Source organism: Osmerus mordax, chromosome 20 (assembly GCF_038355195.1).
Source record: "Osmerus mordax isolate fOsmMor3 chromosome 20, fOsmMor3.pri, whole genome shotgun sequence".
NCBI classification, from domain to species: Eukaryota; Metazoa; Chordata; class Actinopteri; order Osmeriformes; family Osmeridae; genus Osmerus; species Osmerus mordax.
This window is the reverse complement of record NC_090069.1, coordinates 3,789,763-3,813,439: the sequence shown is the minus strand read 5'-3', so window position 1 is coordinate 3,813,439 and position 23,677 is coordinate 3,789,763. Positions and strand designations below refer to the sequence as shown.

The 23,677-nt window shown below is 49.1% G+C and overlaps 2 protein-coding genes across 2 annotated transcripts in view; one reads left to right on the top strand and one right to left on the bottom strand.

The window, feature by feature from the left end:
- Positions 1-1,259: 1,259 nt before the first annotated feature.
- On the top strand, positions 1,260-3,109 carry LOC136964405 (nodal homolog). Its single transcript, XM_067258514.1, has 3 exons — positions 1,260-1,578; positions 2,063-2,826; positions 2,957-3,109. The coding sequence occupies exons 1-3, from the start codon at positions 1,260-1,262 to the stop codon at positions 3,107-3,109; spliced, it is 1,236 nt and encodes a 411-aa protein (XP_067114615.1).
- A 5,648-nt stretch (positions 3,110-8,757) lies between these two features.
- Positions 8,758-23,677, bottom strand: part of LOC136964187 (ankyrin-1-like) — a 45,468-nt gene continuing 30,548 nt past the window's right edge. The window contains 19 exon segments of the mRNA XM_067258186.1: positions 8,758-9,114; positions 9,466-9,557; positions 9,759-9,842; positions 10,189-10,483; positions 10,661-11,330; positions 14,796-14,954; positions 15,262-15,393; positions 15,759-15,833; positions 16,790-16,874; positions 17,725-17,844; positions 20,002-20,130; positions 20,364-20,592; positions 20,722-20,818; positions 21,237-21,441; positions 22,147-22,358; positions 22,692-22,846; positions 23,023-23,247; positions 23,352-23,464; positions 23,597-23,670. Coding sequence (XP_067114287.1) covers positions 9,489-9,557; positions 9,759-9,842; positions 10,189-10,483; positions 10,661-11,330; positions 14,796-14,954; positions 15,262-15,393; positions 15,759-15,833; positions 16,790-16,874; positions 17,725-17,844; positions 20,002-20,130; positions 20,364-20,592; positions 20,722-20,818; positions 21,237-21,441; positions 22,147-22,358; positions 22,692-22,846; positions 23,023-23,247; positions 23,352-23,464; positions 23,597-23,670 — 3,128 coding nt within the window. The 3' untranslated portion in view covers positions 8,758-9,114; positions 9,466-9,488.

Here is a 23,677-nt window from a genome sequence, read left to right as displayed (position 1 = left end):
GGGTTAACTAGAAAACAGATCGAAATGAGCGCCGTCGGTAAAGGGACCACGGGATTTCACTTTATTTGAAACATAAGGGATGCAAGGAACAATTTGGACCCCATATCATACCATTGCAATTACATCATGTAGCTACACGAATGTGCAACCCTATACATAGCCTATTAATTGTTATAGCCTAGTTAACTGCATAAAATGTAAATAGTTAGCGATCAAACGTGAGCTGTGTTTTCTTTCATCTAGCCTACAAGTTGATTGTTGATTCAAAGAGCAATTCAAATAATTTAAAGACATTTGAAAACTGATCGATACATAATTGTTTTGACTTTCGTTTCAAACCTATTTGATCCCTGACAATAAAAGGAGTTCAGGAACATCAAGAAGCTTTTCTGCCCTTGATGGAGATGGAGCCATTCAAAGAGCGAACAGAACGACCTGATCATAGACCATTTTATATTTTCACACATCATCACAAAAGCCACGCTTTGGAGTCTCTTGACTATCACTATCAATGATGTCTTCGTAATAAACTTAGTAATAAACCTGACCACCAAAATTAAGAGCACGGAATCCTTTTTCTGTGTTTTTTAGGCTAGCACCATTTTACAGTTTATAATGCCGATCTTTTTAATGCTGAGATCAAACACAGTTTGATTTAACCTATCTTGTCTCTGGAATATCTACAATGTAGGCCTACTTTTCCAGTCAGGACTTTTGTTTGTGGTCCATCATGCTTCTTCGTTTTATAAAGAGTCTCCTCTCATGTTAATGTAAATACTTCTTAACTGCGCCAATTTAAAGAAAAACCGTGGTGATTCATTCCTATGCCTTTAATCAAAGCGCAATTTTCGTTTTGTAATCTGCTTAACTAATATTATTGTCAGGGCACATTATCAAAGGGATCTCTAATAAACAACGCTCAATGCAGATGTAATAGAGTTTTCACACCTTGCCTAGTCTCCTCTAAAGAACGATTGGTTTCGATCCAAGACTTGATGTAGCCTAGCCCTTTGAGTAGGCCCATTGCTCATGTGGATCACACGGTTACTTCAAAGCCTGTGTCCTGACAGAACTCCTCAAACGACAGAAGGATTTTTATAAAAGGATGAGCGTCAGCATCTCACTTTAGCCATTCTCGACCTGACAGAGCTAAGAGTAAGAGCTATCACTAGAGAAAGAGCTACCCCTAGTTCCTAGAGTATAGACACCACTATTTCGGAATTACAGCAGTAGGATAACAACTTTACTGAATTGGAAAAATGGAAGGACTAATTCTGGGTGTCTTTTCTGTGCTTCTTCTGGTGGATTTGATATGCGTTGTCGGAACAGAGGCCGTCCCGGGGAACCACGAAAGTTTTTTGCTCAAGATGCGTGGATTATCTCGGCCTGTTGGAGATGTGAATCCAAGGCACACTGTGCACCAATCCAACAGGTTTCCGCTCTACATGATGCAGCTCTACCGGACTTTATTGGCTGGAGACGCCGCTGCCGCTAATGCTTTCAGCGCCGCTCCTACAAAGAGCCAGGACAACCCGCGTCTCCATGACTCCGACTCCGTTTTGAGCCTGGAGGCTAAAAGTAAGTCTTCTAATGTACATTCTTCATTAAAATTTTATTTTAGGCCAGCTCTTTAATCAAACCACAAACTATTTAAGCGTAAACATAGGCCTACTTGAAATTGAAGTTGTTTTGTCCGTGTCTTTATTCACTTTTTGAGTAACTCAAAACGTTTATTGTGGAGTGTGGAGCTTAATTGGTCGAGGATAATTTGAGTGTGTATGCTAGCCGCAGTCTGGTACAAGCGTGTCAAACACAGAGCAATCCACTGGAAGACAATAAAAAAACATTGTACTTTATTGATTGCTCATCGCACGAGAAAGGATTTCGTGTGAGCTGGTCACCCGCAGTGGGTGACACGATCTATCACTATCGAGCTTAATGAATGGGGCATGTCTGTTATTTACACAGACAGAGACTTGTACTGGTGTTCTATACATGTTATTGTGTGGCTGTCTGTCTCATCAATTGCCTAACCGACTTTGTTTCTATCTTATCTCTCCAGGTTGTCTCCAGGCTGGTCAAAGATGGTCTGTCACCTTCGACATGTCCTCCATCTCTGCGAGTGACACCGTCCAGCGCTCTGAACTGAGGATGCGCCTTCCAGTCTTCACAGTCTCTGAGAGAGCCACCGTGGACCTCTACCACTCCCAGACAGGCCAGTGTATCAGCCATCCCTGCCCAGGGAAGAGGCTCTTCCTGGGTCGCCTCAGTGCCGAGCCCAGCTCCATGAACTCCACGTCCTCCTGGAGAGTATTCAACGTCACCGCCCTGCTGCGCCCATGGCAGCTCCAGGACACGACCACGTCTCCCCCAGAGGACGGGAGACCAGACGAGGAGGAGAAACAGGACCCCGAGGAGGTTCAGCATCTCACTGGACAACGGGTCATGATGGTGGTGTTCTCCAAACAGAACCCCACCCCAGAGGGACAGCGAGCTCCCACGCTGATCCGCACGGCGGAACACTCCAAGTACGTCACCCTGGACCGGGATCGGACCCCAGCCGCTGTCACCCCCGGAGCCCGTCGGAGGAAGAGGCACCAGCAGGATGGACCCAGGATCGGCGCTGGGTTCGCTGCTGCCGATTCCCCCACGAAGGAGAGGAAAGGCCCCTTGTGCAAGAGAGTGGATATGTGGGTGGACTTTGACCAGATTGGCTGGAGTGACTGGATCGTCTACCCCAAACGCTACAATGCCTACCGCTGTGAGGGCAGCTGCCCCACCCCTCTGGACGAGACCTTCACTCCAACCAACCACGCTTACATGCAGGTAACACTTGACACCAAACACGTATTTCGCACACGTTCAATTACAGGAATATTTGGTGTCTTTGAATGCTACGCCACTGCTTCTGCTGGTCGCTAATATTTTCGGTCTCATCTCTCTCTTTTTTTTCCAGAGCCTTCTAAAGATGCATCACCCAGACCGTGTTCCGTGCCCGTCCTGTGTGCCCACGCGCCTGGCACCCCTCTCCATGCTGTACTACGAGAACAGCGAGATGGTGATGCAGAACCACGACGACATGGTGGTGACCGAGTGCGGCTGCCACTGAGATTCCTTCGGAAACAACGTGGAGGCCCAACTCCCAGGCACATCCCAGAAACCACCATTACATAGAGAACACCACCCTCCAGAAAACGTCTCTGCCAAGAGAACACTGCTACCTAGAACACCACTAGAAAACCCCACGACCCAGACAACACCATGAGGATCACTAAAGCCCAATTAGACAGTTCTGTTGTTGTTGACTAAGGTTTTGAATTTAAGCACTAAATGAGAGGACACTAAATGGCGCTACACACTGTTCTTTGTACCGGTATACAGTCATGCTGTCTTTATGATTACCTTGAAAGCGCTTCTATTTTTCCTGTATGACAGTTGATGCAGTATTATTTTATGTAAATATGTCTTGAGCTAACAGTATATAAAGATTTTTTTTCTAAACTGTCTATGGATCACATTTGATCAATAAAGTTTTCTATTTTGCTTCAACCAACTGTTCTGATTTACTAAATTAATCCACTGAAAACAAATATGAAACAGTAAAGAACCCACAAGAGTAACATAACATTTTCTTTTAATTTTCTGCTCCAGTTCCTAAAGAGTAATAACATGCCATGTGAAGCCTATACCGGCAAATAACATACATTATTACTAAATAAAACAATTATCTGGAAAGGTTCCTCTGTACCACAAAATCAGTGGTCAGGATTATGCTTAAAAATAAAGAGACCATGTACATCTATGTATGCAGCTTAATGTGTTACGTAGGTAATGTCTTTGCCCGTGAGGACAGATGTGAGGGAATACTTCATAATTAACTTCATTTTCACGCTATTATATAATTACGTCTTCTTCCTGTTGTTGCCGTGACATCTTCATGGCGGCCATTTCTGATGACTAAATGTCTATTTCAAACTGGGCATCCTCCTCTTTAAGAAACAAAACCAACAAACGCTTCGAGTTAACGTTCAGTTATAAATGACAATCGCTCCAAAGGTGCATGAATATTCACCACAGCTCCGAGAATCCACAGACACACAAAGCTCGGACCCTTACCCGCAGTTCCTTGAGTTTGGGGGCTGTGGTGGGTTGTGTTTGAGGTCTGTTTGGGGTGGGCCAAGACGGGGCTGGTCACCCCTGGGATATCAGGCAGGCTGGTAGGGGGGGTACGGGCCAAAGGAGATGTTCGACACTGCAGGAGGAACTTCCTGTCATAGATTATTCGAGTGCCTAGGGGTTGGTTTTAACGTGGTAGGGAAGGAAAAAAAATGACAAGTCATTGTATTGGCTGTGATTTGTGTGCCAAACTGAATGTCTGCCTACAAACATGCTCAAGATCCACCCCACTCAGATTCGTTTCAGTCTAAGGCCATATTGAGCATTTAAGGTACACAATATATTGGAAGGGTATGTACTGTCTAGGAGCAGCTTGTGTTTGAACCAAACACAAGAGAACATGGTATCTGGAGCGATTATGTCAGTAGCCAGATGAGTTTGGTGCCAACCTTCCCACATATCTACTAACTCTCAATCCCTTTGTGGAAGGTGCTGTTGTATCTAGGATTACGGGTCTATCTGAAGTCAATTGTGGGACAATATGGGATTTTGTTGTGAAAAAAATTACATATTACTTTTTAACTCTTGATGGTTAAGTATAGAATGTTAATGTTTTGGACATTATATTGCACAACTGTAGTTCTTGGGCTCACCAGTTCCAATTTGGCAAACATGTTGCTGTCAACAACAACACGGATTATTTGGTATAGTTAATAGGATAGGACCACGTGAACACGTCATTGAATAATCTATAGGCTGCACAAGTAGTCTACATTGTTAGTCTGTACCTTAATTAAATAAATAATAACCGTATCATTGCATGCGGCTAATGTTATGACTAATGTTGAGGTTCCCTACGTTACCTCCTGGAGTGGTGCTGAATATTGTGCCTCCAGGAGTTGTAGAGTAATCTTGAGGCATGTGTGCCGCATCGTTGATTATGATTTTTCGGGTGGTCGGGATCGCCCGACTGGTGGTTTGATTGCCTTGTGACATGCTTCTCCAATTGTGTTGTCTTAGAAACCAATGCAAAGTGGCTGACTGATACGCTCTATAATATATAATAACTGCTAATTAAATGAATTGAAATGTAAATGAAAAATCCTTAAAAGCGAGAGTTGCTAACACATATTTCACATTCAGTCAAATCTCTGCATAACCACAACGTTGAAACCTCCACGTGCACCAAAAAAACATCTACTACAAAAACCATAAGGGCGTGTCTCTACACTCCGTCAAATCAACACCATCGTGATAGGCTGAAACAAGGGGGCGTCAGACTAGCGCATGAGAAATGACCTGGTGGTGCCCAGTGGGACATGTAGTTTCACTGGGTCTTGATTCTACACATTTACCATCGATCATTTAAATCAGACAACAAATGTATCTTTATGTTACAATATTTCAAGAGAAAACACATTATGTCACATCTTTATTTAATAACTTCTGTAAATGGTTTTGAGCTGGTGTACAGGATAGATGATCTATACATTATTTCATGTCAGAATGATTCTGATTGAAAGGCTTATATTGTTTGTTTTTCCTCTCTCCATGACAATAAAAAAAGAAAACAAGTTCAAATGCCTACAAAGCCCCTTCATCTTCCATGATGCGGGCGTTAGCCTATAGTCTAGTAGTTACTGTAATATGTGTAAATAACATCCATAACAACTCTATAAGGGTGCATAGCATTCTAATTAAATATATTTTGTCATATATTTATACATTTATTTTCATAAAAACATATTTTTCTGTGCATGTGCGCAGTTGCATTCCTTAGTACAGAGTAATATGATATTGCGTCTATATTGTCATGTATCCATTCTAAAGGAGTATAGGTGATCACTATTCTTTGCAACAGTTACAATTTTACAACACTCTTTTAAAAGACGTTTCTTTGATCTCTCGTGTCCACCCCCCTTCCCATAAGCGATTAAACACACGCGCGCGCACACACACACTCACACATACACGCACACATTCGGGTGGAGAATACAGTTGTCACAGTGCAAAGGTTTGCGTTTACCAGCTCAATTTTCAGTTTAATCAGAGGGCAATTACAAACTGTAGTACTTATCATCGTCATACAGACACTGATTCCTCTAACATCACACCCAGGCTACATGTTATTGTACAGTTCCATATATGGGTAGTTGTCTTAGCTCCTCCTTAGATTACTCACATTAAGCAACATTAAACTGATTGACTGACAACATTTGAAAACGTGTAAATCAGTTGCTGATTGAGTTTCACTTCAGTTCATCAGCCTATTCAATTCCATAGCAGGAAACACCGTCACATGGTTGCACGGTTTGTTTACACGTTAAGTAATACTGTAGCAGAACTGACCTTGGGATGAGGGACTATTTTACCAGGTGCACTGGTAAGCAAAAGGGAGTGACATTCGGGTAACTCACTGCACCTCATACCCCGTGTCCTTTTATAGTCACGCCACAGTAATCTATGATCTCTCCACCACTTGCATACACGCACACGCACACACGCACGCACACCTTCCCCTCACCCCTTCCCCCCCCCCCCCCCACACACACATGCCCACAATCCTACACCCCTCCACAGACCATCAAACCTTAGTCTTTAGTTTCTGCAGCACACATGTTGGTTCCCAAGCTGGGTTCTGAACTCAAATACAGGGGGCAGAACTGAAACCTGAGCGGAATACAAGTGGAAAATATGTGATATGTGATCAAAGTGGCATTACAGAGAGGCTTTCATATGCATCGTTTGGAAGGGAATAGTGTGTGCAATGTCTATGTAATCTATTCAAACATTCAGTGTCTCACTCATTCAAGCTACAGTACATATATAGTGCTCATGGTTAAATATTCAGATTATTTCCAGTAAATGTGTGCTACCATGATCAATTCATTCATAGATTCATTCATGAGCTCTGGGTATGGAGTTAGCATATCTTGGATAATATCTGCTACGGTAAATGCTGTACCACCTAACCATCTTTCTGAACCTTTGCTGCCTGACTCCCAGGGCTACAACCTGGCTTGTTTTGTCTAAATTCCCACTCCTTGCCACCAGGTGGCAGTGTAACCATTTAACACTGTAACATCAAGATCAATGAAACTGCCCAGATGCAGTCGGATTTGGTTGTGAATGTTTAGACCGTTTAGATCTTTTCTGGACAAAATTTTTTCGCCATTTACATACTTGCCTGTATGACATCTTTTACATTTATGCATGCTTTGATTTCTGTGCCGATGCTGCTTGACATGTGCAGTATGTACACAGAACACCCACCAACTGTACACTTCTCTCCGTTTAATATTATTGCTGTGGCAGACACCAGTGTATACTTTATCCGAGTCTGACCAGGCTCCAAAAGTGTGTGTGTGTGTGTGTATGTTTGTTCCTGTAAGTGTGTTCCTGTGTGTGACTTCACAGTTCACGGGTCAGGGGTCAGTGTCCGTTAGACGATCACAGTGCTGTCTGTATGTCCATACTGTACTCTGAGATGTAGGAGGAGCAGAGATCTAGGACTAGCCCACCATCGTGTCATGCTGCACTACCGTACAATAGCTACTCCTTTCTCACAACATTTCTTTTAAAACCACCTCTTCATGGGATTCTTTCTGCTGCTGTCAGTTTCGGTTCCTCCCCCAGTGTACGATGCAACCCTTCACAGGGAGCAGCAAAGTGGTGCTACAGCCATAGCAAAGCAATGAGAGAGAGAGAGCGTGAAAGAGAGAGAGAGAGTGGGTAATGTAGCAGATAGTGTCTGCGTACTGTGGAAAGGAAAAAGCATGGCAAGGTCATGGGTCAACAGGACAGGTGCAATGCCAGGTGTGGGCAGAGGGGGACAGTGACCCACTGCCTTGCTTTCTAAAAGAGGAAGTTTGGTTGTGCAATTAGTCCACCGGCTGCCTCGCAGAGTCTCAAGCCGTCAAAGCCCGTCTTGCAAAAAAAACAACAACCACGCTTCAGAAGTCTGGAAAAGCACCCCCAGCACCCCGCCCCGCCCCCACCGCCCCCTCCCCAAACTCAGACCCGAAAACAGAGAAAGTCAGTCCCTACTGGAGCCAATCGACGCTGGTCTTGGGATTGACGGCTCTAAAGCAACACAGGAAGCACGGGCGTTCACGACGGAAAGACGGCACGAGGAGACTGAGGCTCACGAGCGAGGGGGGGGGCACGCCGGCTTTCTCATTCGCCGAGCACGGCGTGACATCACAGGGGGCACGAACCGACCAGGAGACGGGCTCGGCGCCGAGCCAGAACAGAAGCGAGAACACATGCGGTAGATACGCACAACACACGCACACATACGCACACTGACACACGTCCACTTAGCATAGAAGTGCATATATCACATAGAATAATAGGGAGAGGGTCCAAGTGTGTGAAGCCTTGGTAGGATCAGCATTGGCTTTGCTGTAGAAGTAACGATTGGTTGAGGGGAAAAAAAAGACGTAGCTTTTTTTGGCTGCAGTGTTTTCAGACTTAACTTGCTGACACAAACAAACTCCTTTTTTGGGAAGAAAGGTTGTCCGTCTTACCCCTGACCCAGTCCTGGGCAGGCTCCGTACCTCGTACCCCTGACCCAGTCCTGGGCAGGCTCCGTACCTCGTACCCCTTCAGTTTGTAGATAATGACAGTCAAAAGGTCAAAAGGGCATGCACCAGCGGTCAATCATGCGATGACAGTTGACAGGAAGCACTTTTTTGTAGCTTTTTTTTGTAGTTGGATTTTCGTACGTTTTTTTGTTTGTTTGTTTTTATAGAAAAAATCATGCCCTAATACTAGTGGTATATCTTTTCATTAAAAATGTTACAAAACTACAAGTTAACCCCTTTTTTCTTTTTCTTTTTTCCTTTAGAGGGGTGCCCCATGGTCCTTCTGAGGATGCTTTTGTGTTTGTGTTCATTTCAACTCGTTAGTCTCTCTCTTCTTCTCTCCACCTCTCCTTCACTTCCCTCTATCCCCTGGGTGTGTTTTTGTGGTTGGTTTGGCAGTGGATGTCCGGTCCTGCAAGAGACAGAGACATATCATGCAGTGATATTTGCTGCTATTAGTAACACAAACCTCAGCATATCCACCGCAAACACAAAAGTGAAGGTGAATACGACCAAGCAAGCAGATATAAACAGTGTCTTGTTGATTAAAATCAAGTAGAGAACAGAAGAGAAATCCTCTGTAAGACATGTATGTGCTTTGGAGGTACAGGTAAACAAAGGCTCTTTTGCAAAGTTTTTTGTTGTTGTTGCAAGCAAGCAGAGTAGGGATGCTGCTGTACGCTCGGGCGAGCGGAATTTGATAGGTACTTCTAGAAGCATCTATCCAAGCACTGGGGAAGCACGAGTGCTTGGTGTCCCGTACCTTGAGGACTGGGTATGCGTGATTCAGTGTTTTACTCTCCGCAGACTGGTGCGCTTCACTGACTGAGTGCCCCTCCTCACATCCACCCCTACCTAGAGCCGGGAGGGAGGGAGGAGGGCGGGAGACAAGAATCAGGACCCGTCTCACACAGCTGGGCCGTGTGTGTGCTCGCCTCTGTGTAGCTTGAAAGGAGAGTCTGTTCAGGTAAGTGAGTGTGTGTGCGAATAATTAAGTGAGTAAGAAAGGGAGAGATAGAGAGAGAGAGAGAGAGAGAGAGAGCTGTGGTCGCTGACCTTCCTAGTGACAACGTTTCCATGTTCATCTACAAACTGTTCCTCTCCTAGAATCTCTGCGGCATAGTCCTGCTTATCTTCTCTCTGTTTTCAAACACAAGGCACATTCAATCAACACCAAAGCCATCCCCCCACATCACTGTATATTCTAACATGACATAAAGACCATCTCCCCCATGTGTTGCACCAAACCATACAACGCATTTTCAGGGGATGTACTATGTACTATGACAATCATCAAAACGTGGCCTTTTGATGATTAAAAAAAATACAAATAAAAGGAATCGAGTGTTTGCTCTTGTCCTTTCATCTTAAAATAAAAAGAGAGGAACGGTCGAAAATGGAAAGAAAAAAACTGCCACGGAGAAGAAGAAGCATCCTCTCCCCTCCAGGCACAGGAAGCGGCGGGTGGTCGGCGTGGCAACCTGACCTGGCCCCGCCTCTGCTCCCGCTCCTGCTCCCAGGCCCGTAGCCCCGCCTCCTGGTGAGAGAAGCCCCTCCCCTTGTCAAAAGGCTGCGCGCCCAGGAGGCGCCCGCCGAGCACCTCCGAGTAACCCGTGTCACACACCGGTGTCAGCAGGGCCTCCTGGGCCACGCGCAAGCCCGGCACGCCGCCGTCGCGGCCTGATGACATCAGCCGGGGCCTGGCCTGCTGCGACCCCACCCAGCCGTGCAGCGATTCCTTGTCTGGTAGGTACGGCTGGAACGCACCTCCGCCCACCACCCTGGGGGGGAGAGAGAGAGAGAGAGAGAGAGAGAGAGAGAGAGAGAGAGAGAGAGAGAGAGAGAGAGAGAGAGAGAGAGAGCAAGCAAGAAAGCGAGAAAGACAGGAAGATATATAATGGGAATGGGAATGGTGAACGTGTTTTAGAAAGTCGTGCACGAGTTGCTGTGAGCCTGACCTGTTGTCTCCGTTGTGCTCCATGGCCCGGCTCAGTCCTGACATCTCACACAGCTGGGCGTACACTTTCTGCCCTGCAACAACAGAAAGCCCTTCCTCTGAGCCCAGCCCTACTCTTCCTCCTCCTCCTCCTTCTCCTCCGCCTCCTCTTCCTCCTCCGATCACGCCGGCCGCCGCCGCCATGGCCTCCACCCTTCTGCCCTCTGACCTCTGACCTCCCAGCTGGCCGTTCAGGTTGACCTTGGGCACCGCCCCGCTGGCCCTCACCCTCTCCCTGTCACCTGCCAGCCCCGGCTCCTGTTGAGTCTCCTCCTCCTCCTCCTCCACCTCCTCCTCCTCCTCCAGCTCCATGATGGAGCCGCTGGCGCCGCTGGCCCCAGAGCTGGGGCGCCCCAGGCTGCAGGGCAGCGACAGTGTGGCTCCCTCGGAGTCGTCCGCCCGGCTGCTGCCGTCCAGGGACGAGTCCTCCACCGTCACCAGCGAGGGGCTGACTCCCAGGGGCCACACCTGCACGTCCGACATCTCCATCAGCGTGTCCTCCTCGGTGGTGGCGATGGGGGCGCACTCCAGGCTGGACACCTCCTGCCAGTAGGGCTCGACGCCCAGCGGGGAGGGCAGGCTGTAGTGCATGGAGGCCGGGGAGAGCAGCTCCTCCTGAACCAGCCCGTAACCTGGAGGGGTGTGTTGGGGGGGTGTGGGGGGGGGGGGGCGAGAGAAGAGAGAGGGAGGCTAACACCACGCAGGCGCAGGGGTGGGGGGGGGGCGGGGAGCACTGTTTCCTGTGCCCTATGAAAAACAGTGCAGGCTCAAGGCTGTGTCCCAACACACTTGGGGAAAGGGCCCAGATTATGTTCTTTTTCGTTCACCACTCTCATTCCCAGTGAGATACACGTACACGACCGTGTCGACACCTCTTTGGAATTGCAAGTAACGAACACTAATAATCCTTTCCATGTTTCCCTGCATTAAGTCTGGATGAGCCTTTCTTACCTTGCTTCCACTGATCTGGCTGGGTTTAAAGCAACACCGCGACGACCTCTCCGGTGGATCCAGATCAGTGGACGTGAAGGAAAGGAAGGGGTTTAACTCCAGTGGGACACAGCTTGACTCTCTCTCTAACTGTATCGCGTGAACAGGCGTGTTAAATATGGAGGCATCCACAGTCTGTGTGGGAAGGGGGGGGTGGCTGATCAAATGTGTTCTTAGTAAGTAAGGAAGTGAGGTCCAGATATCTGTTCTGTACTAGGAAGAGAGAGGCGAGTGCAGTGTTGGGGTTTTCAAGTTGGGTTGGCACGATAAGGACTACGTCTGCGCGACAAATGTACAGTACGATCAAATGTACTTGTAAACAATTTTTTGGGAATTGTATGCAGTAGTTCACTACTCTACTGTATATTTCTACTGCATTGGGTGGTTTTGGTGTCATTGGATTTTGCAAGTCAGTTGTAAACTTTAGGAAGTTCTATTATCATCTGTGGATGTTCTAGCAGTTTCTATATCGTCCCAACCCTGATGACATCAGTGTGGCTTGGCAGGCTGCTGGTTCGGAAGAAGCATGTCACTGTTGCGACGGCCCTCTTACGCTCTCACACAGAAGTGGACGCACATTTTCACACGGACACAAACGCTCCAACAAAAAGGTTTGATGTTGACATGTGCACACATTCAAATTACACTCAAAAGAACATATAACGCACACGCTTTTTAATCAAAATATTATTCACTTTGCAACTATATCATTTAAATAAGGTTTAAATTGTGTAATTATTTCATACTTTTCAATCTGTCTGTCTGTCTGCTTGGCTGTCTGTCTGTATGCCTGTCTGTCTGCCCATCTGTCTGACCCATCTCTGTAGTATGTGGTAATGAGAGGTGGTAAATAGCTGAAGGATTCATGGGATCTGGAGAACTGAAGTAAGATCGGTTTCATTTTCTTTGCAATGTTCATGTCAGCAGACAAGGGTTGTGGATGTAAGGGAGTGTGCATGTGTGTTTCTGGGATGGTCCAAGATGGAAATATGAGGAAGAGATGTTCTATGAATGAGGTGGAAGAGATGATCAAGTTAGAATGAAGGAGGATGGTTTGTCTGGGTTCAGATGCCCTTGTCCTCCCGACACACACACACACACACAGAGGTGTAAAGCCGCGTCACTTGGTGAAGCATGAGATCTTAACACAAATTGTTTCACAAACACACGCACACATACACGAACAGTGCAAGCGAAAACAAACAGAACCATAAAAACAGGACACACATCTACAACGCACAGTTACAGCACTTACCAAAAAAACAAACATGAAACCTCCCACACAAACAAGTGAGGTCACGATATGTCTAAAAACTCATACAAACACACGCTTACACGGTGCTACAGACCACACTATACACACTCCAACACACCATAAGAAAACACACCTGCAGGCACATAACATTCTAATCGTGTAGCTGTAACATTCTAATCGTGTAGCTGTAACATTCTAATCGTGTAGCTGTAACATTCTAATCGTGTAGCTGTAACTTTAAGACAACCGCCAATGATTCAGCTACATCCATATCAGAATTTTAGGCGCGTCGCTGTACCACCTCAGCAAAGAAATTGCACAACAGAGTTCACACAATCCTCATAGTCGTAACAGAGCACTGAAAACACGTGAAACAAAGCATTTGAAGAAAACGATAGAAAAAGTGACACAGGAGAAGGAGACCTCGTACGTAGAAAGCATGCCATGCACACTCAAATACCTCAGCAGAGAAAAAAACACAGCAAACACAAGAACTATTGTCTTTATTGATGCACACCCCCCCCCCCCCCCTCAAGAAACACCGAAACACCCGACCCTTCAGGATCTACACTTCTTGGCTTCGTGATACATACACGGACGGAACAGCAAGGCAGGCAGCATGCACATGCATACACACACAGAAACGGGGCTGGATCGAGAGAGGAGGAGACAATCCCCCGCTCGACTCAACAGGGGGGCGCGGGGGGGGGGGGGGGAAAGATGGCGGGAGGCAGGAGGCCCAGAGGTCATGAGGTCGATATGAGGTCAGAGGTCGGAGAGGAAGTGCCGTGAGGAGTAGGAGGAGGAGGAGGAGGAGGAGGAAGAAGAGGAGTAGGGCGGCTTGGCAGCAGGTATGACATGTAATAGAAACAGAGAGGAAGAAAGAGAGAGAGAGAGAGAGAGAGAGGGAGAGGAAAGGAACAAGGAACACAGTATGGAAGCCCAGAGCACACATACACACTATGTGCCAGTGCCACTCTGGAAGAGAGTATCCATCCTAGACACACACACACACACACTCAATCACACACACACACAATCATCCATAGACTCATACAAATACAACACACGAACTAATATGGGATTGGAATTACAGTACCAATCAAAATATGTATTTATCAGATCCACGTGTAGACTATCCATCTCCAAAAGTTTGTGTGTGTGCGTGTGTGTGTCTTGACCAGTTCGTCGGTGGGAAATGTCCTCGTGTTGTCATATGTACGCGAGAACCATCATGCTCAGGCCTAAAGCATGACGTGCGAAAACTAGGATGGGAAAATGGACCTAGGTTCATGTACACATGCGGATGTGTCCCTAGGTTATAGTGTGAGGAACCATCATCACCATCATCATCATCATCATCATCATCATCATCAGGAGCAGCAATCCACCATGCAGCCTGTCCCACTTACCCCTTCTGAAAAATGGGTGTCTAATAACTCTGGGCTTGTGCACTATGCGTGGTTGCCTTGTTTCCGTGACCTCTTGTGGAGCAACAGAGATAATAAGGTACAATCTGCGTTACTCATACACTAGGGAACAAGACACATGGCAGGGTGTCCTCATTGACATCCAGAGGGGAGTGGGGTAGAGTGTTAATACTACTGGAGTTAGTTTTTTGTTTTTTGTTCTATCAAGGGTGATGCTGGTGAATTACAGTTCAGTACGTTCTCAACCCTCGCGTTCAGCACTGTTGTGGCGAGTTTGCCTCTAGCCCTTATATAAACGACATAAACTGTCGTTTAAAAAACGCCGTGGTGCATGTTTAAGATTAGCGGAGATTCGGGTAGAAGTATACTGTGTGTGTGTGAGGTGTGTGTGTGTGAGTACAGTATGCGTGTGCGTGTCTTACCATTGATTATACTGGGCGAGAGCAGGGTGGAGTCTCGAATGGACAGTCGGCAGGCGCCCTCCTCGCTGGCTCCGCCCCCTGGCTGCGGAGGCTGGCCCTCGAGGGAGCCGACGATGTCCGAGCGGTCGATGTTTTTCAGAGCCCCGTACAGGCTCTCCACTGTGGGGGGGGGGGGGCAGAGGAGGCAGAGCACAGTGACGAGCTGCGGCGTGGAGACGCTACGGGAGGGAGGCGGGTTGTGGGGGGAAACGTCGAGAGAAAAGAGACAGGGGGAGAGAGGACGCCGGAAACAGCGTGGCACAGGGCTGGGGGGGGAGAGCAGAAGGGAAGGATGTCCCTCACAAAGAAACACAGAGAGAGAGGGGGTGGGGGGGATGAAAAAGGAGGGAGCAGGTGACGGTGGAGAGGGCGAGATGATCCGTCTGTGGAGGTAGCACTGGAGGTCAGGCAGACAACGGGGACTCACTCTTGGCCTTCTTGCCCTCTCTGCCGGCCCACAGGTTTAGCAGGGCGGAGCTCTGGTCCAGCAGGGAGTTAGGGTTCTCCACCCGGATCCTGTTGATGTCGTCCACTCCAAACTGCAGCTCCCGCGCCAGCTCTGAGAGAGGGAGGGACGCCTTCAGCTTGTGTCTCCCAGGCGGGCCTCGTGTCGTGTAGAATACTGTGCTCCAGTCTTTGGACACCCAAGATTTATGACGCGGATATTGCCTTGAATATTGCGGTTTTTCTCTTCTGCACTTGTGTGGCAGTTTTAAAAGTGCTTTGTGGCTTTGAGTGTACGGGACATGTTCTAAACATGTTCTACAACGTGGAGAAAATGTTTTTTGGGGGGTTTCAATTGGTCTCAAAGCCTTTTTGTTTAACTTGAAACATTTGACATTGGTGCCCGACACTTTTGCACAGTACTATATGATGCAGCTCTACTCCGAGAACACAAACGCACCCAGCGTCTGAGGGACTGACCTGCCCAGCTCAATCCTAGCTGCTCACAGATGAGGGAGATCTTGAGTTCAGTCCTCTCCATGGCGCTGACTGTAGCTGAGGAGAAACATGCTACTCTCAGGAACGTTGCATCAACGTACGGGAACACGGAATAAACCCAGTGCACCTGTTTATGGTTAGACACGTGAGAGGAGAGCTTCTAATCATACCTTTGAAGGGTAGGATTATGAAAGGTCCCTCTCACGATTAAGGCCGTTTGCTATTTGAGAAGGACGATAGCAAATCCTACTTACCTTCACAAAAGCACTGTTCTGTTGAGGGGAATAAGCGTTACTCAGAGAGTACAGTGTTTTGTCCAGACGGTCCTCTTGTGTTAGCAAACCATGGGGCGGGGAAGGTTATTGTTAAGGAAGGTTGGTTGGCATTCATTCAGACACCTGTCCCTCTGCTATTGTTACCCACAGCACTCCAGGGGGAATGAGGAGCAGGGTAGCAGAGCTGCGCTCAGGAAGACAGAGAACGCTGTGCTCTCTCCTCCACCTTGTCCAGTAACCAGTGAGAAACCCCCTCCAAACTCCGTTTGCGCACCATAGGCCAATCAGAGGGGTTTCGTTTGTCCCGCTCCACTGTGAGGTCCCGCCCATTCTCACAGCTAAGCTAAATGCTAACAGCATCCGCCATGCTAACGGGGTATCACAGTGGAGCGACTAGCGCCATGCAAACCACCGCAGGTCATTCAGTACTACGGCTACCGGGACAGTGGCATGGAAGGGTAATTTGGCCCCAGGAACCCATTTTGGATGTGTTGGAACTACTCCAGTTTCATTCCCATCCTGCGGTCACACTGCAATGTATTCTGGGGCTTGTAGTTGAGCAGTGCATACAAGGCTCAGTCATGAGTGCCATTGCCGTGCACACGAGAGAGATAGAGAGGGGGGACTGGGAGGCAGAGGGGGGGGGAAGGGGGGTCAAGGGGAGGCAGTGCAACATTCAGAGGCCGTCTCTCCCCCACCACGGGGAGAGGGCGGGAGGGCAGGCATAGAGAGACTCACCCAGACCGGGCTCGTTGAGCGCGCTGTAGCGCTCCCTCAGAGCCAGCGGGGTCAAGGTTCGCCGACGCTCCTCGCTACCCACCACCTGACAGAAACACACACGCGCACACACCCACACACACACACACACATAAGATACTGTTAAACCAGGGTCACAAAAGCCACAGTCGCAACAGTAAGCCGTACATTTCGGGGGCCGAAAGGCGGTGAAATCGGAACACGTCGTTTGTGTAAGATATGGATGTTCGGTATGCGAGTTGTTGTGAGTTGCTGTTCCATGCGCAGGGTGGTGCTAACTGATAGCATAGCTAGGGTGCCAGCGTCGAAGTGGAATGGAGCTTTGAGCTCGTCTTCTACCTTTGTAATGCCAATCAATATACAGGCTGTCTGCGTCACTCCTGAGAACATGCCAGGCTACTTTAGAGATTGTATTACGGTCTCCATTGCATTCTGGTCTATTAGCTACTTCCCTTGGCTTTATTTTTAGCCTTTAAAAGCTCAACTGATCATAAATCAACCGAAGGTGTAGAACTCTCCTGTAGAGATGAAACCATGGCTGGGGCTTAGACCAGATCAATCAGCAATTATTTAAATGTCGGAAAAAAAACATCCCTATTCATTATTACCATGAAATGAATGATGTTTCTAATTATTTCCTAAAAAAGTCGTCCATTTGTGTGTGTGTGCGTGTGTGTGTGTTTTGGGGGGGGTGGGCTACAAGAGGGCGTGTGTGTGATGTTACAGTAAGCGTGCGCAGGGCTGAGTCGAGGTTAAGAGGTGTTCCTGAGCCTGAAGCACTACAGTTAATGCATCACGAGTGTTTCAAAACATGCTTGAGTGGGAGGAAGGGAGGTAGGGAGTGTGTGGCTGTGTGTGTGGCTGTGTGTATATATACACACACGCGTGTGTGTGTGTGTGTGTGAGAGAGAGAGCACCTTGACACAGGGTGGCATGGTTATGTTGAGGTTACACAGCACGTGCTGTACATCCTCATACTTGGTGGACTTGCGCAGAAAAGACAGGAATCCAGAAGCTTCCTTGTTGCTGTCTCGGACCTGAGATAGAGAGAGAGACAGAAAGAGACAGAAGGGGAGAAGTAGAGAGAGAGAGAGAGAGAGAGAGAGAGAGAGAGAGAGAGGGGGAGAGAGATAGAGAAAGAGACAGAGACAGAGACCGAGAGAGGAGACAAAAGAGATGGTGGGAAAGAAACAGAGAGAGAGAGAGAGAGAGAGAGAGAGAGAGACCGAGAGAGTGGCAGAGAAAATAAGGTGGCGAGAGAAAGATAGGGTGTGAGAGAGACAGAGGGAGACAGAGAAAAACATAGAGAGAGAGAGAGGGAAATGGCCGGAGCAATAAAAGAGATACAAGAGCGAGTGAGAGAGGAAGGGCGAGAGAGAGAGAGAGAGAGAGAGAGAGAGAGAGAGAGAGAGAGAGAGAGAGAGAGAGAGAGAGAGAGAGAGAGAGAGAGAGAGAGAGAGAGAGAGAGAGAGAGAGAGGTGGAAGGAGAAAGAGAGAGAGAGCAGAGAGGATATTAGACCCTGCAGTGTCGGCGGTGTGTGTGGAGCAGTAACACAGCGGGGGGGGCAGGGATGGAAGCAGTCCATAGGCAGGCGAGAGAGAGAGATTTACCTGCACATTTACCTGGACGTCTGTCAGATCAGACAGTAACAGAGTGACCGCGAGAGAGAGAAAGAGAGACAGTGAGACAGACATACAGACAGGCAAGGCCGCAAGATAGGCAAGCAGGCAAGAAGGTGAAAGTTAAGGACATGCACACAGTTACAGCTACTGAGACAGGAGGGAGGTGACAGGAAGTCAGGAGAGAGGTAGGCAGGAAGTGAGGAGGGAGGGTGACAGGAAATCAGGAGAGAGGTAGGCAGGAAGTGAGGAGGGAGGGAGATAGGAAGATAAGTAAGTAAGTAAGTAAGTAAGTAAGTAAGTAAGTAGGTAGTTAGGAAGGAGGTAGGTAGGGAGCTGGGAAGGAAGATCAATAGGTAGGAAGGAGGAAGGTAGGAAGCAAAGTAGTTAGGTAGGAAGGAAGATAGATAGATAGATAGGAAGGAAGGAAGGAAGATAGGTAGGTAGGAGGAAGATAGGAAGGAAGGAAAGTAGGTAGTTAGGTAGAAGGGAGAAAGGTAGGTGTGTGGGTAGGAGGGAAGAAGGAAGGCAGGTAACAACACAATGGAGAAATATTTAACACTCGTCTGAGACTGGCTGAGACGGAAAGCAAAATGTACCGCACACTCAAAGCCACACAGACACACAGACCGACCGACAGATTTGATGACACAATTACCCAGACAGAGAGAGAGAGAGAGAGAGACAGAGAGAGAGAGAGATCGACTGACACAGAGACGGACAGATGCGCCGATGGATGACGAGGTTGACAGAAAGACACCAAAGTCCCACACAGTCTACAAACAGCTGAACATGTGGATGGACAGGTCATTTGTGAGAGGTGGTCTTTTGGACACACGGGAGACAGTGAGACATTGAAAGACGGACAGGACAGAAACAAGATTGGAAGCACAGAGAGAAATGTGGGACAGATACAAAGACGGATTAACATTTGTACAATACAAAAGCCAGAGAGATGGATGGGCTGGAAAAACAAACACAGAAAGACAGACAGACAGACAGGTTCAGACAGACAGGTTCAGACAGACAGACAGGATCAGACAGACAGACAGACAGGTTCAGACAGACAGGTTCAGACAGACAGACAGGTTCAGACAGACAGACAGTCAGACAGGTTCAGACAGACAGGTTCAGACAGACAGACAGACAGGTTCAGACAGACAGACAGTCAGACAGGTTCAGACAGACAGGTTCAGACAGACAGACAGGTTCAGACAGACAGACAGACAGGTTCAGACAGACAGACAGACAGGTCCAGACAGACAGACAGGTCCAGACAGACACACACGTCTGATACACAGTCACATTCCCTCAGACACTGACCTATCAAAACATCTCCCGGTCAGACACACAGAGACAAGAATATACATGAATCAACATGAATCAATCTCGACGGACAAATCTAACCGCACTCAGGTCAAAGGCTAACGCGTGGACAGGGACAAACACATCATCATGACCTTGACCGGACAGAGGGACTGATGGAGGGCTACAACTATTATACAAACAGAGTTAGCGTTTCAGAGGCAGAGGCGTACTGACGGAAGGGGAGGCGGTGCGAGGGAGAGACCGACCTTGACGGAGACGGGCAGGCGGTTATCTCGGAAGGCTTGGAAGCTGAAGCTGCGAGGCTGCTGGGTGGCTTTCCTCACAGGCACCAGGTTTCCGGAACACTCCAGGTGCAGCGGCATGCCCTCCATCACCTGAGGGGGGGCGACAGGGAGTCAGAGACGACGTACGCAAGAACCTGCCCGTCTCCGAATACGACCACATTATCGATCAATCCCTGACAAAGCTGCACGCAAACAATACAATCAGGGTTTTTTTTCCCGCCGCGTTATAATAGGAAGACAGCGAAAACAACAGAGATAAACGGTAAACTTCTAGATTACCATCCAGCACCTTCCTCCTCCCCTCACCCCCCCCAGGTGCTCACCTCTATGTCGCGGCTGCGGGCCACCTCGCTGAAGTTCTCGTGCAGCTCCAGGGTCTTGTCCATCTTGTCGTCGGTCATGCAGTAGCAGCGCAGGCGGCCCTCGCGCGCCTCGTTCATCTTGGCGAACACCACAAACTTGGCCATGTAGGGCACGGCCATCAGCTCCCGGTACAGCAGGTTGGAAAAGGTCACCGCCTCTGCTGTGCGCGGGCAGTCTGCCAGCCAGAACCTGCTCCGGGGAGAGGAGTGGCGTGAGAGGAGACAAAGGCGGAGGAGGAGGAGGGGAGGGAGAGAGAGAGAGAGGAGTGTGGTGTGTGCGTGTGGGTGTTCTGCTTATTGTCTCCAAAGTGCGGCTCACCTTGCAGACACGTTGGTGGTGAAGTTGGCGCAGTTGTTGGCGTACATCAGCTTAGTGGTGCCTGTGATGTCTTCCCACTGGGCCGGCGCGGTTCCGCCTGGGAAAAGAGCGTAAGTCAACCCTCTCTCTCTCTCTCTCTCTCTCTCTCTCTCTCTCTCTCTCTCTCTCTCTCTCTCTCTCTCTCTCTCTCTCTCTCTCTCTCTCTCTCTCTCTCTCTCTCTCTCCTCTCTCCCTCTCTCCCTCTCTCCCTCTCTCCCTCTTTCCCTCCCTACCTCCCGCTCTCCCTCTCTCCCTCCCTCTCTCCCCTCTCTTCCCTCTCTCCCTCTCTCTCTCCTTCCCTCCCTCTCCCTCCTTCTCCCTCCCTCCCTCCCCCTCCCTCTCTCTCTCTCTTCCTCCCTCCCCCTCTCACTCTCTCGCATTTCCCCCCTCCTGCGCTCCTGAGAGGCGCTGCAAATCCCCCAGCCTGACAACAGCATCTCCCGCCACCATCTCCCTCCCACTCCCCACTTCCATACCGATGACACTGCAGAGGAGGCGCAGGCTGGTGGTGTCCCCCTCCCCGGCGTCACGCACGCTCTCCCTCCAAGACGGGGGCAGCGGGATCCGCAAGCCGATTGGCCGGTGGAACTTGCGTCTGCGCGGCTCCACGGTGACCACGGGACTGAAGGTCGCCTGGTTGCCCAGCTGTCGAGTCAGCAGCTCGTCAGGGATTGGCTGAGCCTGCAGAGACAGAAGCGTGAAGGAGTGAGGTGAAGGAGACTTCAAAGGGAGATATTGGGGTTGTATAGATAGTATGACATAGTAGCAGTAAAGGATGTACATGAAACCGGACAATAAACAGTCTTCATCTATTCAGATATTCACCGAGAACCAGAACGAAAAAGAACAAAAATGGGATCAACGGATAATACATAATCTAAATGTAGGTTTTGATCATATACTGTCGTAAACAAATATCTGTAAAATGAGGTAGGCAGCATGTGTGGGCTTCACATACAGTATGTGTGTAAGTGGTAGGCATTATCCAGATCTACTCTATCTGTTCATCCTTGACAATCCAGTCGTCATTGAACATTGTGGGCTTATTGTAGCACCAAAAAGGCCACCAAAAAGAAAACCAAATCAGATTTCAATATTACAGACAAAAAGCCAAATTCTGCTTTAAGCTGCAAGTATGGATTGTAATAAGTTGTAAGTTCTTGAGAGACATATTAGCTGCAAGGGTTTGTCTGAAAACAGGCCAGTGACAGTATGTTCTTTTTCCAAAAGAAGAGCAAACATTAATGGAGTAGGAGCTACAGGGCCTGTGACATAAGTCAGTCTGCTTGTCTCTACCCTCCACCTCCTCCACCTCCACCTCCTCCCCCTCCCCCTCCCCCTCCCCCTCCCCCTCCCCCTCCCCCTCCTCCTCCTCCTCCTCCTCACCTGAAGCCCTAGTCTCACTCTCTTGGTGACTGCCGTCTCTGGGAAGATGGCCTGGACTTGAGGGACCAGTTTGCTGGTCAGCTGACCGCCCTCGGGGCCTATCAGGTCGCTCTCCTGTTGGACGCGCGACACCACGGCGAAGTAGAGGGGGAAGTCTGTGGAGATGATACGGCGGATTCTTTTCTTCTCCAGCTCCTCGTCGCTCTCCAGGTCTGACCGAGGGAAGAGGTGGGGAGGGGTGGAGAGACGAAAGCGATGGCGGAGGTCAGTTAACATGCCCATACGTAGGAACTATCGGATGTACGGACCTTGAGTCACCAAACACGAGCACTATGATACGACGAGGTAACGCAATATGTTTGTAGGGGCATGTTTGGGACAGTGATTTGGTGCTCACATGAAAAATAATCCCCTAAAATGTGTAAACAATCTTTGAACCCATCCTCGTGAGAGCAGGTGGCACCGTCAGACTACAAACGAGTCTGTAAACGGCTAATCCACCTAAGCCCCCGCGCACAGCAAAATGTACCCATCCGTCCACTGACCTTCATCCATGCCGTTCAAAATGGTCTCCAGCACCTCGTCGCCGTAGCGATTGCGATGCTCCTTCCATACCGATCCGTTCTCGCTGCGAAGGACCACCAGCTCCCTGTCCCCTCGGCCCAGGGCGGCAAAGTGAGGAATCTCCACGACGACCGGCCTGTGGACACAGCGACAACGACCTATCACATCTGCCGCGATCCGAGTCCTCGTTGGGGTCGAGTACACCAAACGTCCAGTAGATGGCAGAGTTGCCGTTCCATCGAGCGAATGCAAACCCCGACGTCGACCCGACCGGCTTCGTCTGGAAGTTTGTCCTTTGGTGTGCTGACTCACCCTAAGAACTGCATACTGGACGGGCCCAGGGAGATGATGCGACTGGCCAGGCCCTCCCCCTCCACCAGCGGGGGCGGGGTGGTGAGCTTCTGGGGCTTGACCAGGCGGCAGGTGATGCGCGTGGGGGCGGCGCAAGTCCGAGGGGGGATGATCACGCGCAGGCCGTGGTGCCGGCTGCCTCTCATGGAGCCCCCTCGCGCATCCACCATGAAACTGACCAGGAACCTGAAACCCCCCGAAAACGTTCATGTCTCTCACGTGCTTGTTGAAGTGCGATTAGCGAAACACAGAGGCGCGGCTAGTGCGAGGGTGAGCGCGTCCTGACTGACCCTGTGTGTATGGGGCTGGCCACCGGGCTGACGTTGTCGGACGTCTCCGTGGCGGGGCTGCTGGGGATCAGGGAGTCGTCGTCGTACTCCTTCGGGAGGGGGACAGGGGTGTGCTGGGAAACGAGAGAAGGGGGAAGGGGGGGGGGGTTGAAAAATGGCATGTAATTGTAGAGATACTCGATACGTTATGACTCGAAGGCGGTAGCACGTGTGGAAATACGGCCATCGTGCGGGACTGAATGTACCTGATCCAACAGCACGGTCTCGGGGGACACGCAAGGGATTCTGGGTATGGGCAGGAGAGTAGGGCCTGCCCGGAGGAAAGA

Excerpts from the sequence above, each read along its gene's own strand:
- LOC136964405 (XM_067258514.1), top strand. The coding sequence starts at position 1,260 with ATGGAAGGACTAATTCTGGGTGTCTTTTCTGTGCTTCTTCTGGTGGAT. Across the intron at positions 1,579-2,062 it reads TTTGAGCCTGGAGGCTAAAA|GTTGTCTCCAGGCTGGTCAA; the intron begins GTAAGTCTTCTA and ends TTATCTCTCCAG. Across the intron at positions 2,827-2,956 it reads CCAACCACGCTTACATGCAG|AGCCTTCTAAAGATGCATCA; the intron begins GTAACACTTGAC and ends TTTTTTTTCCAG.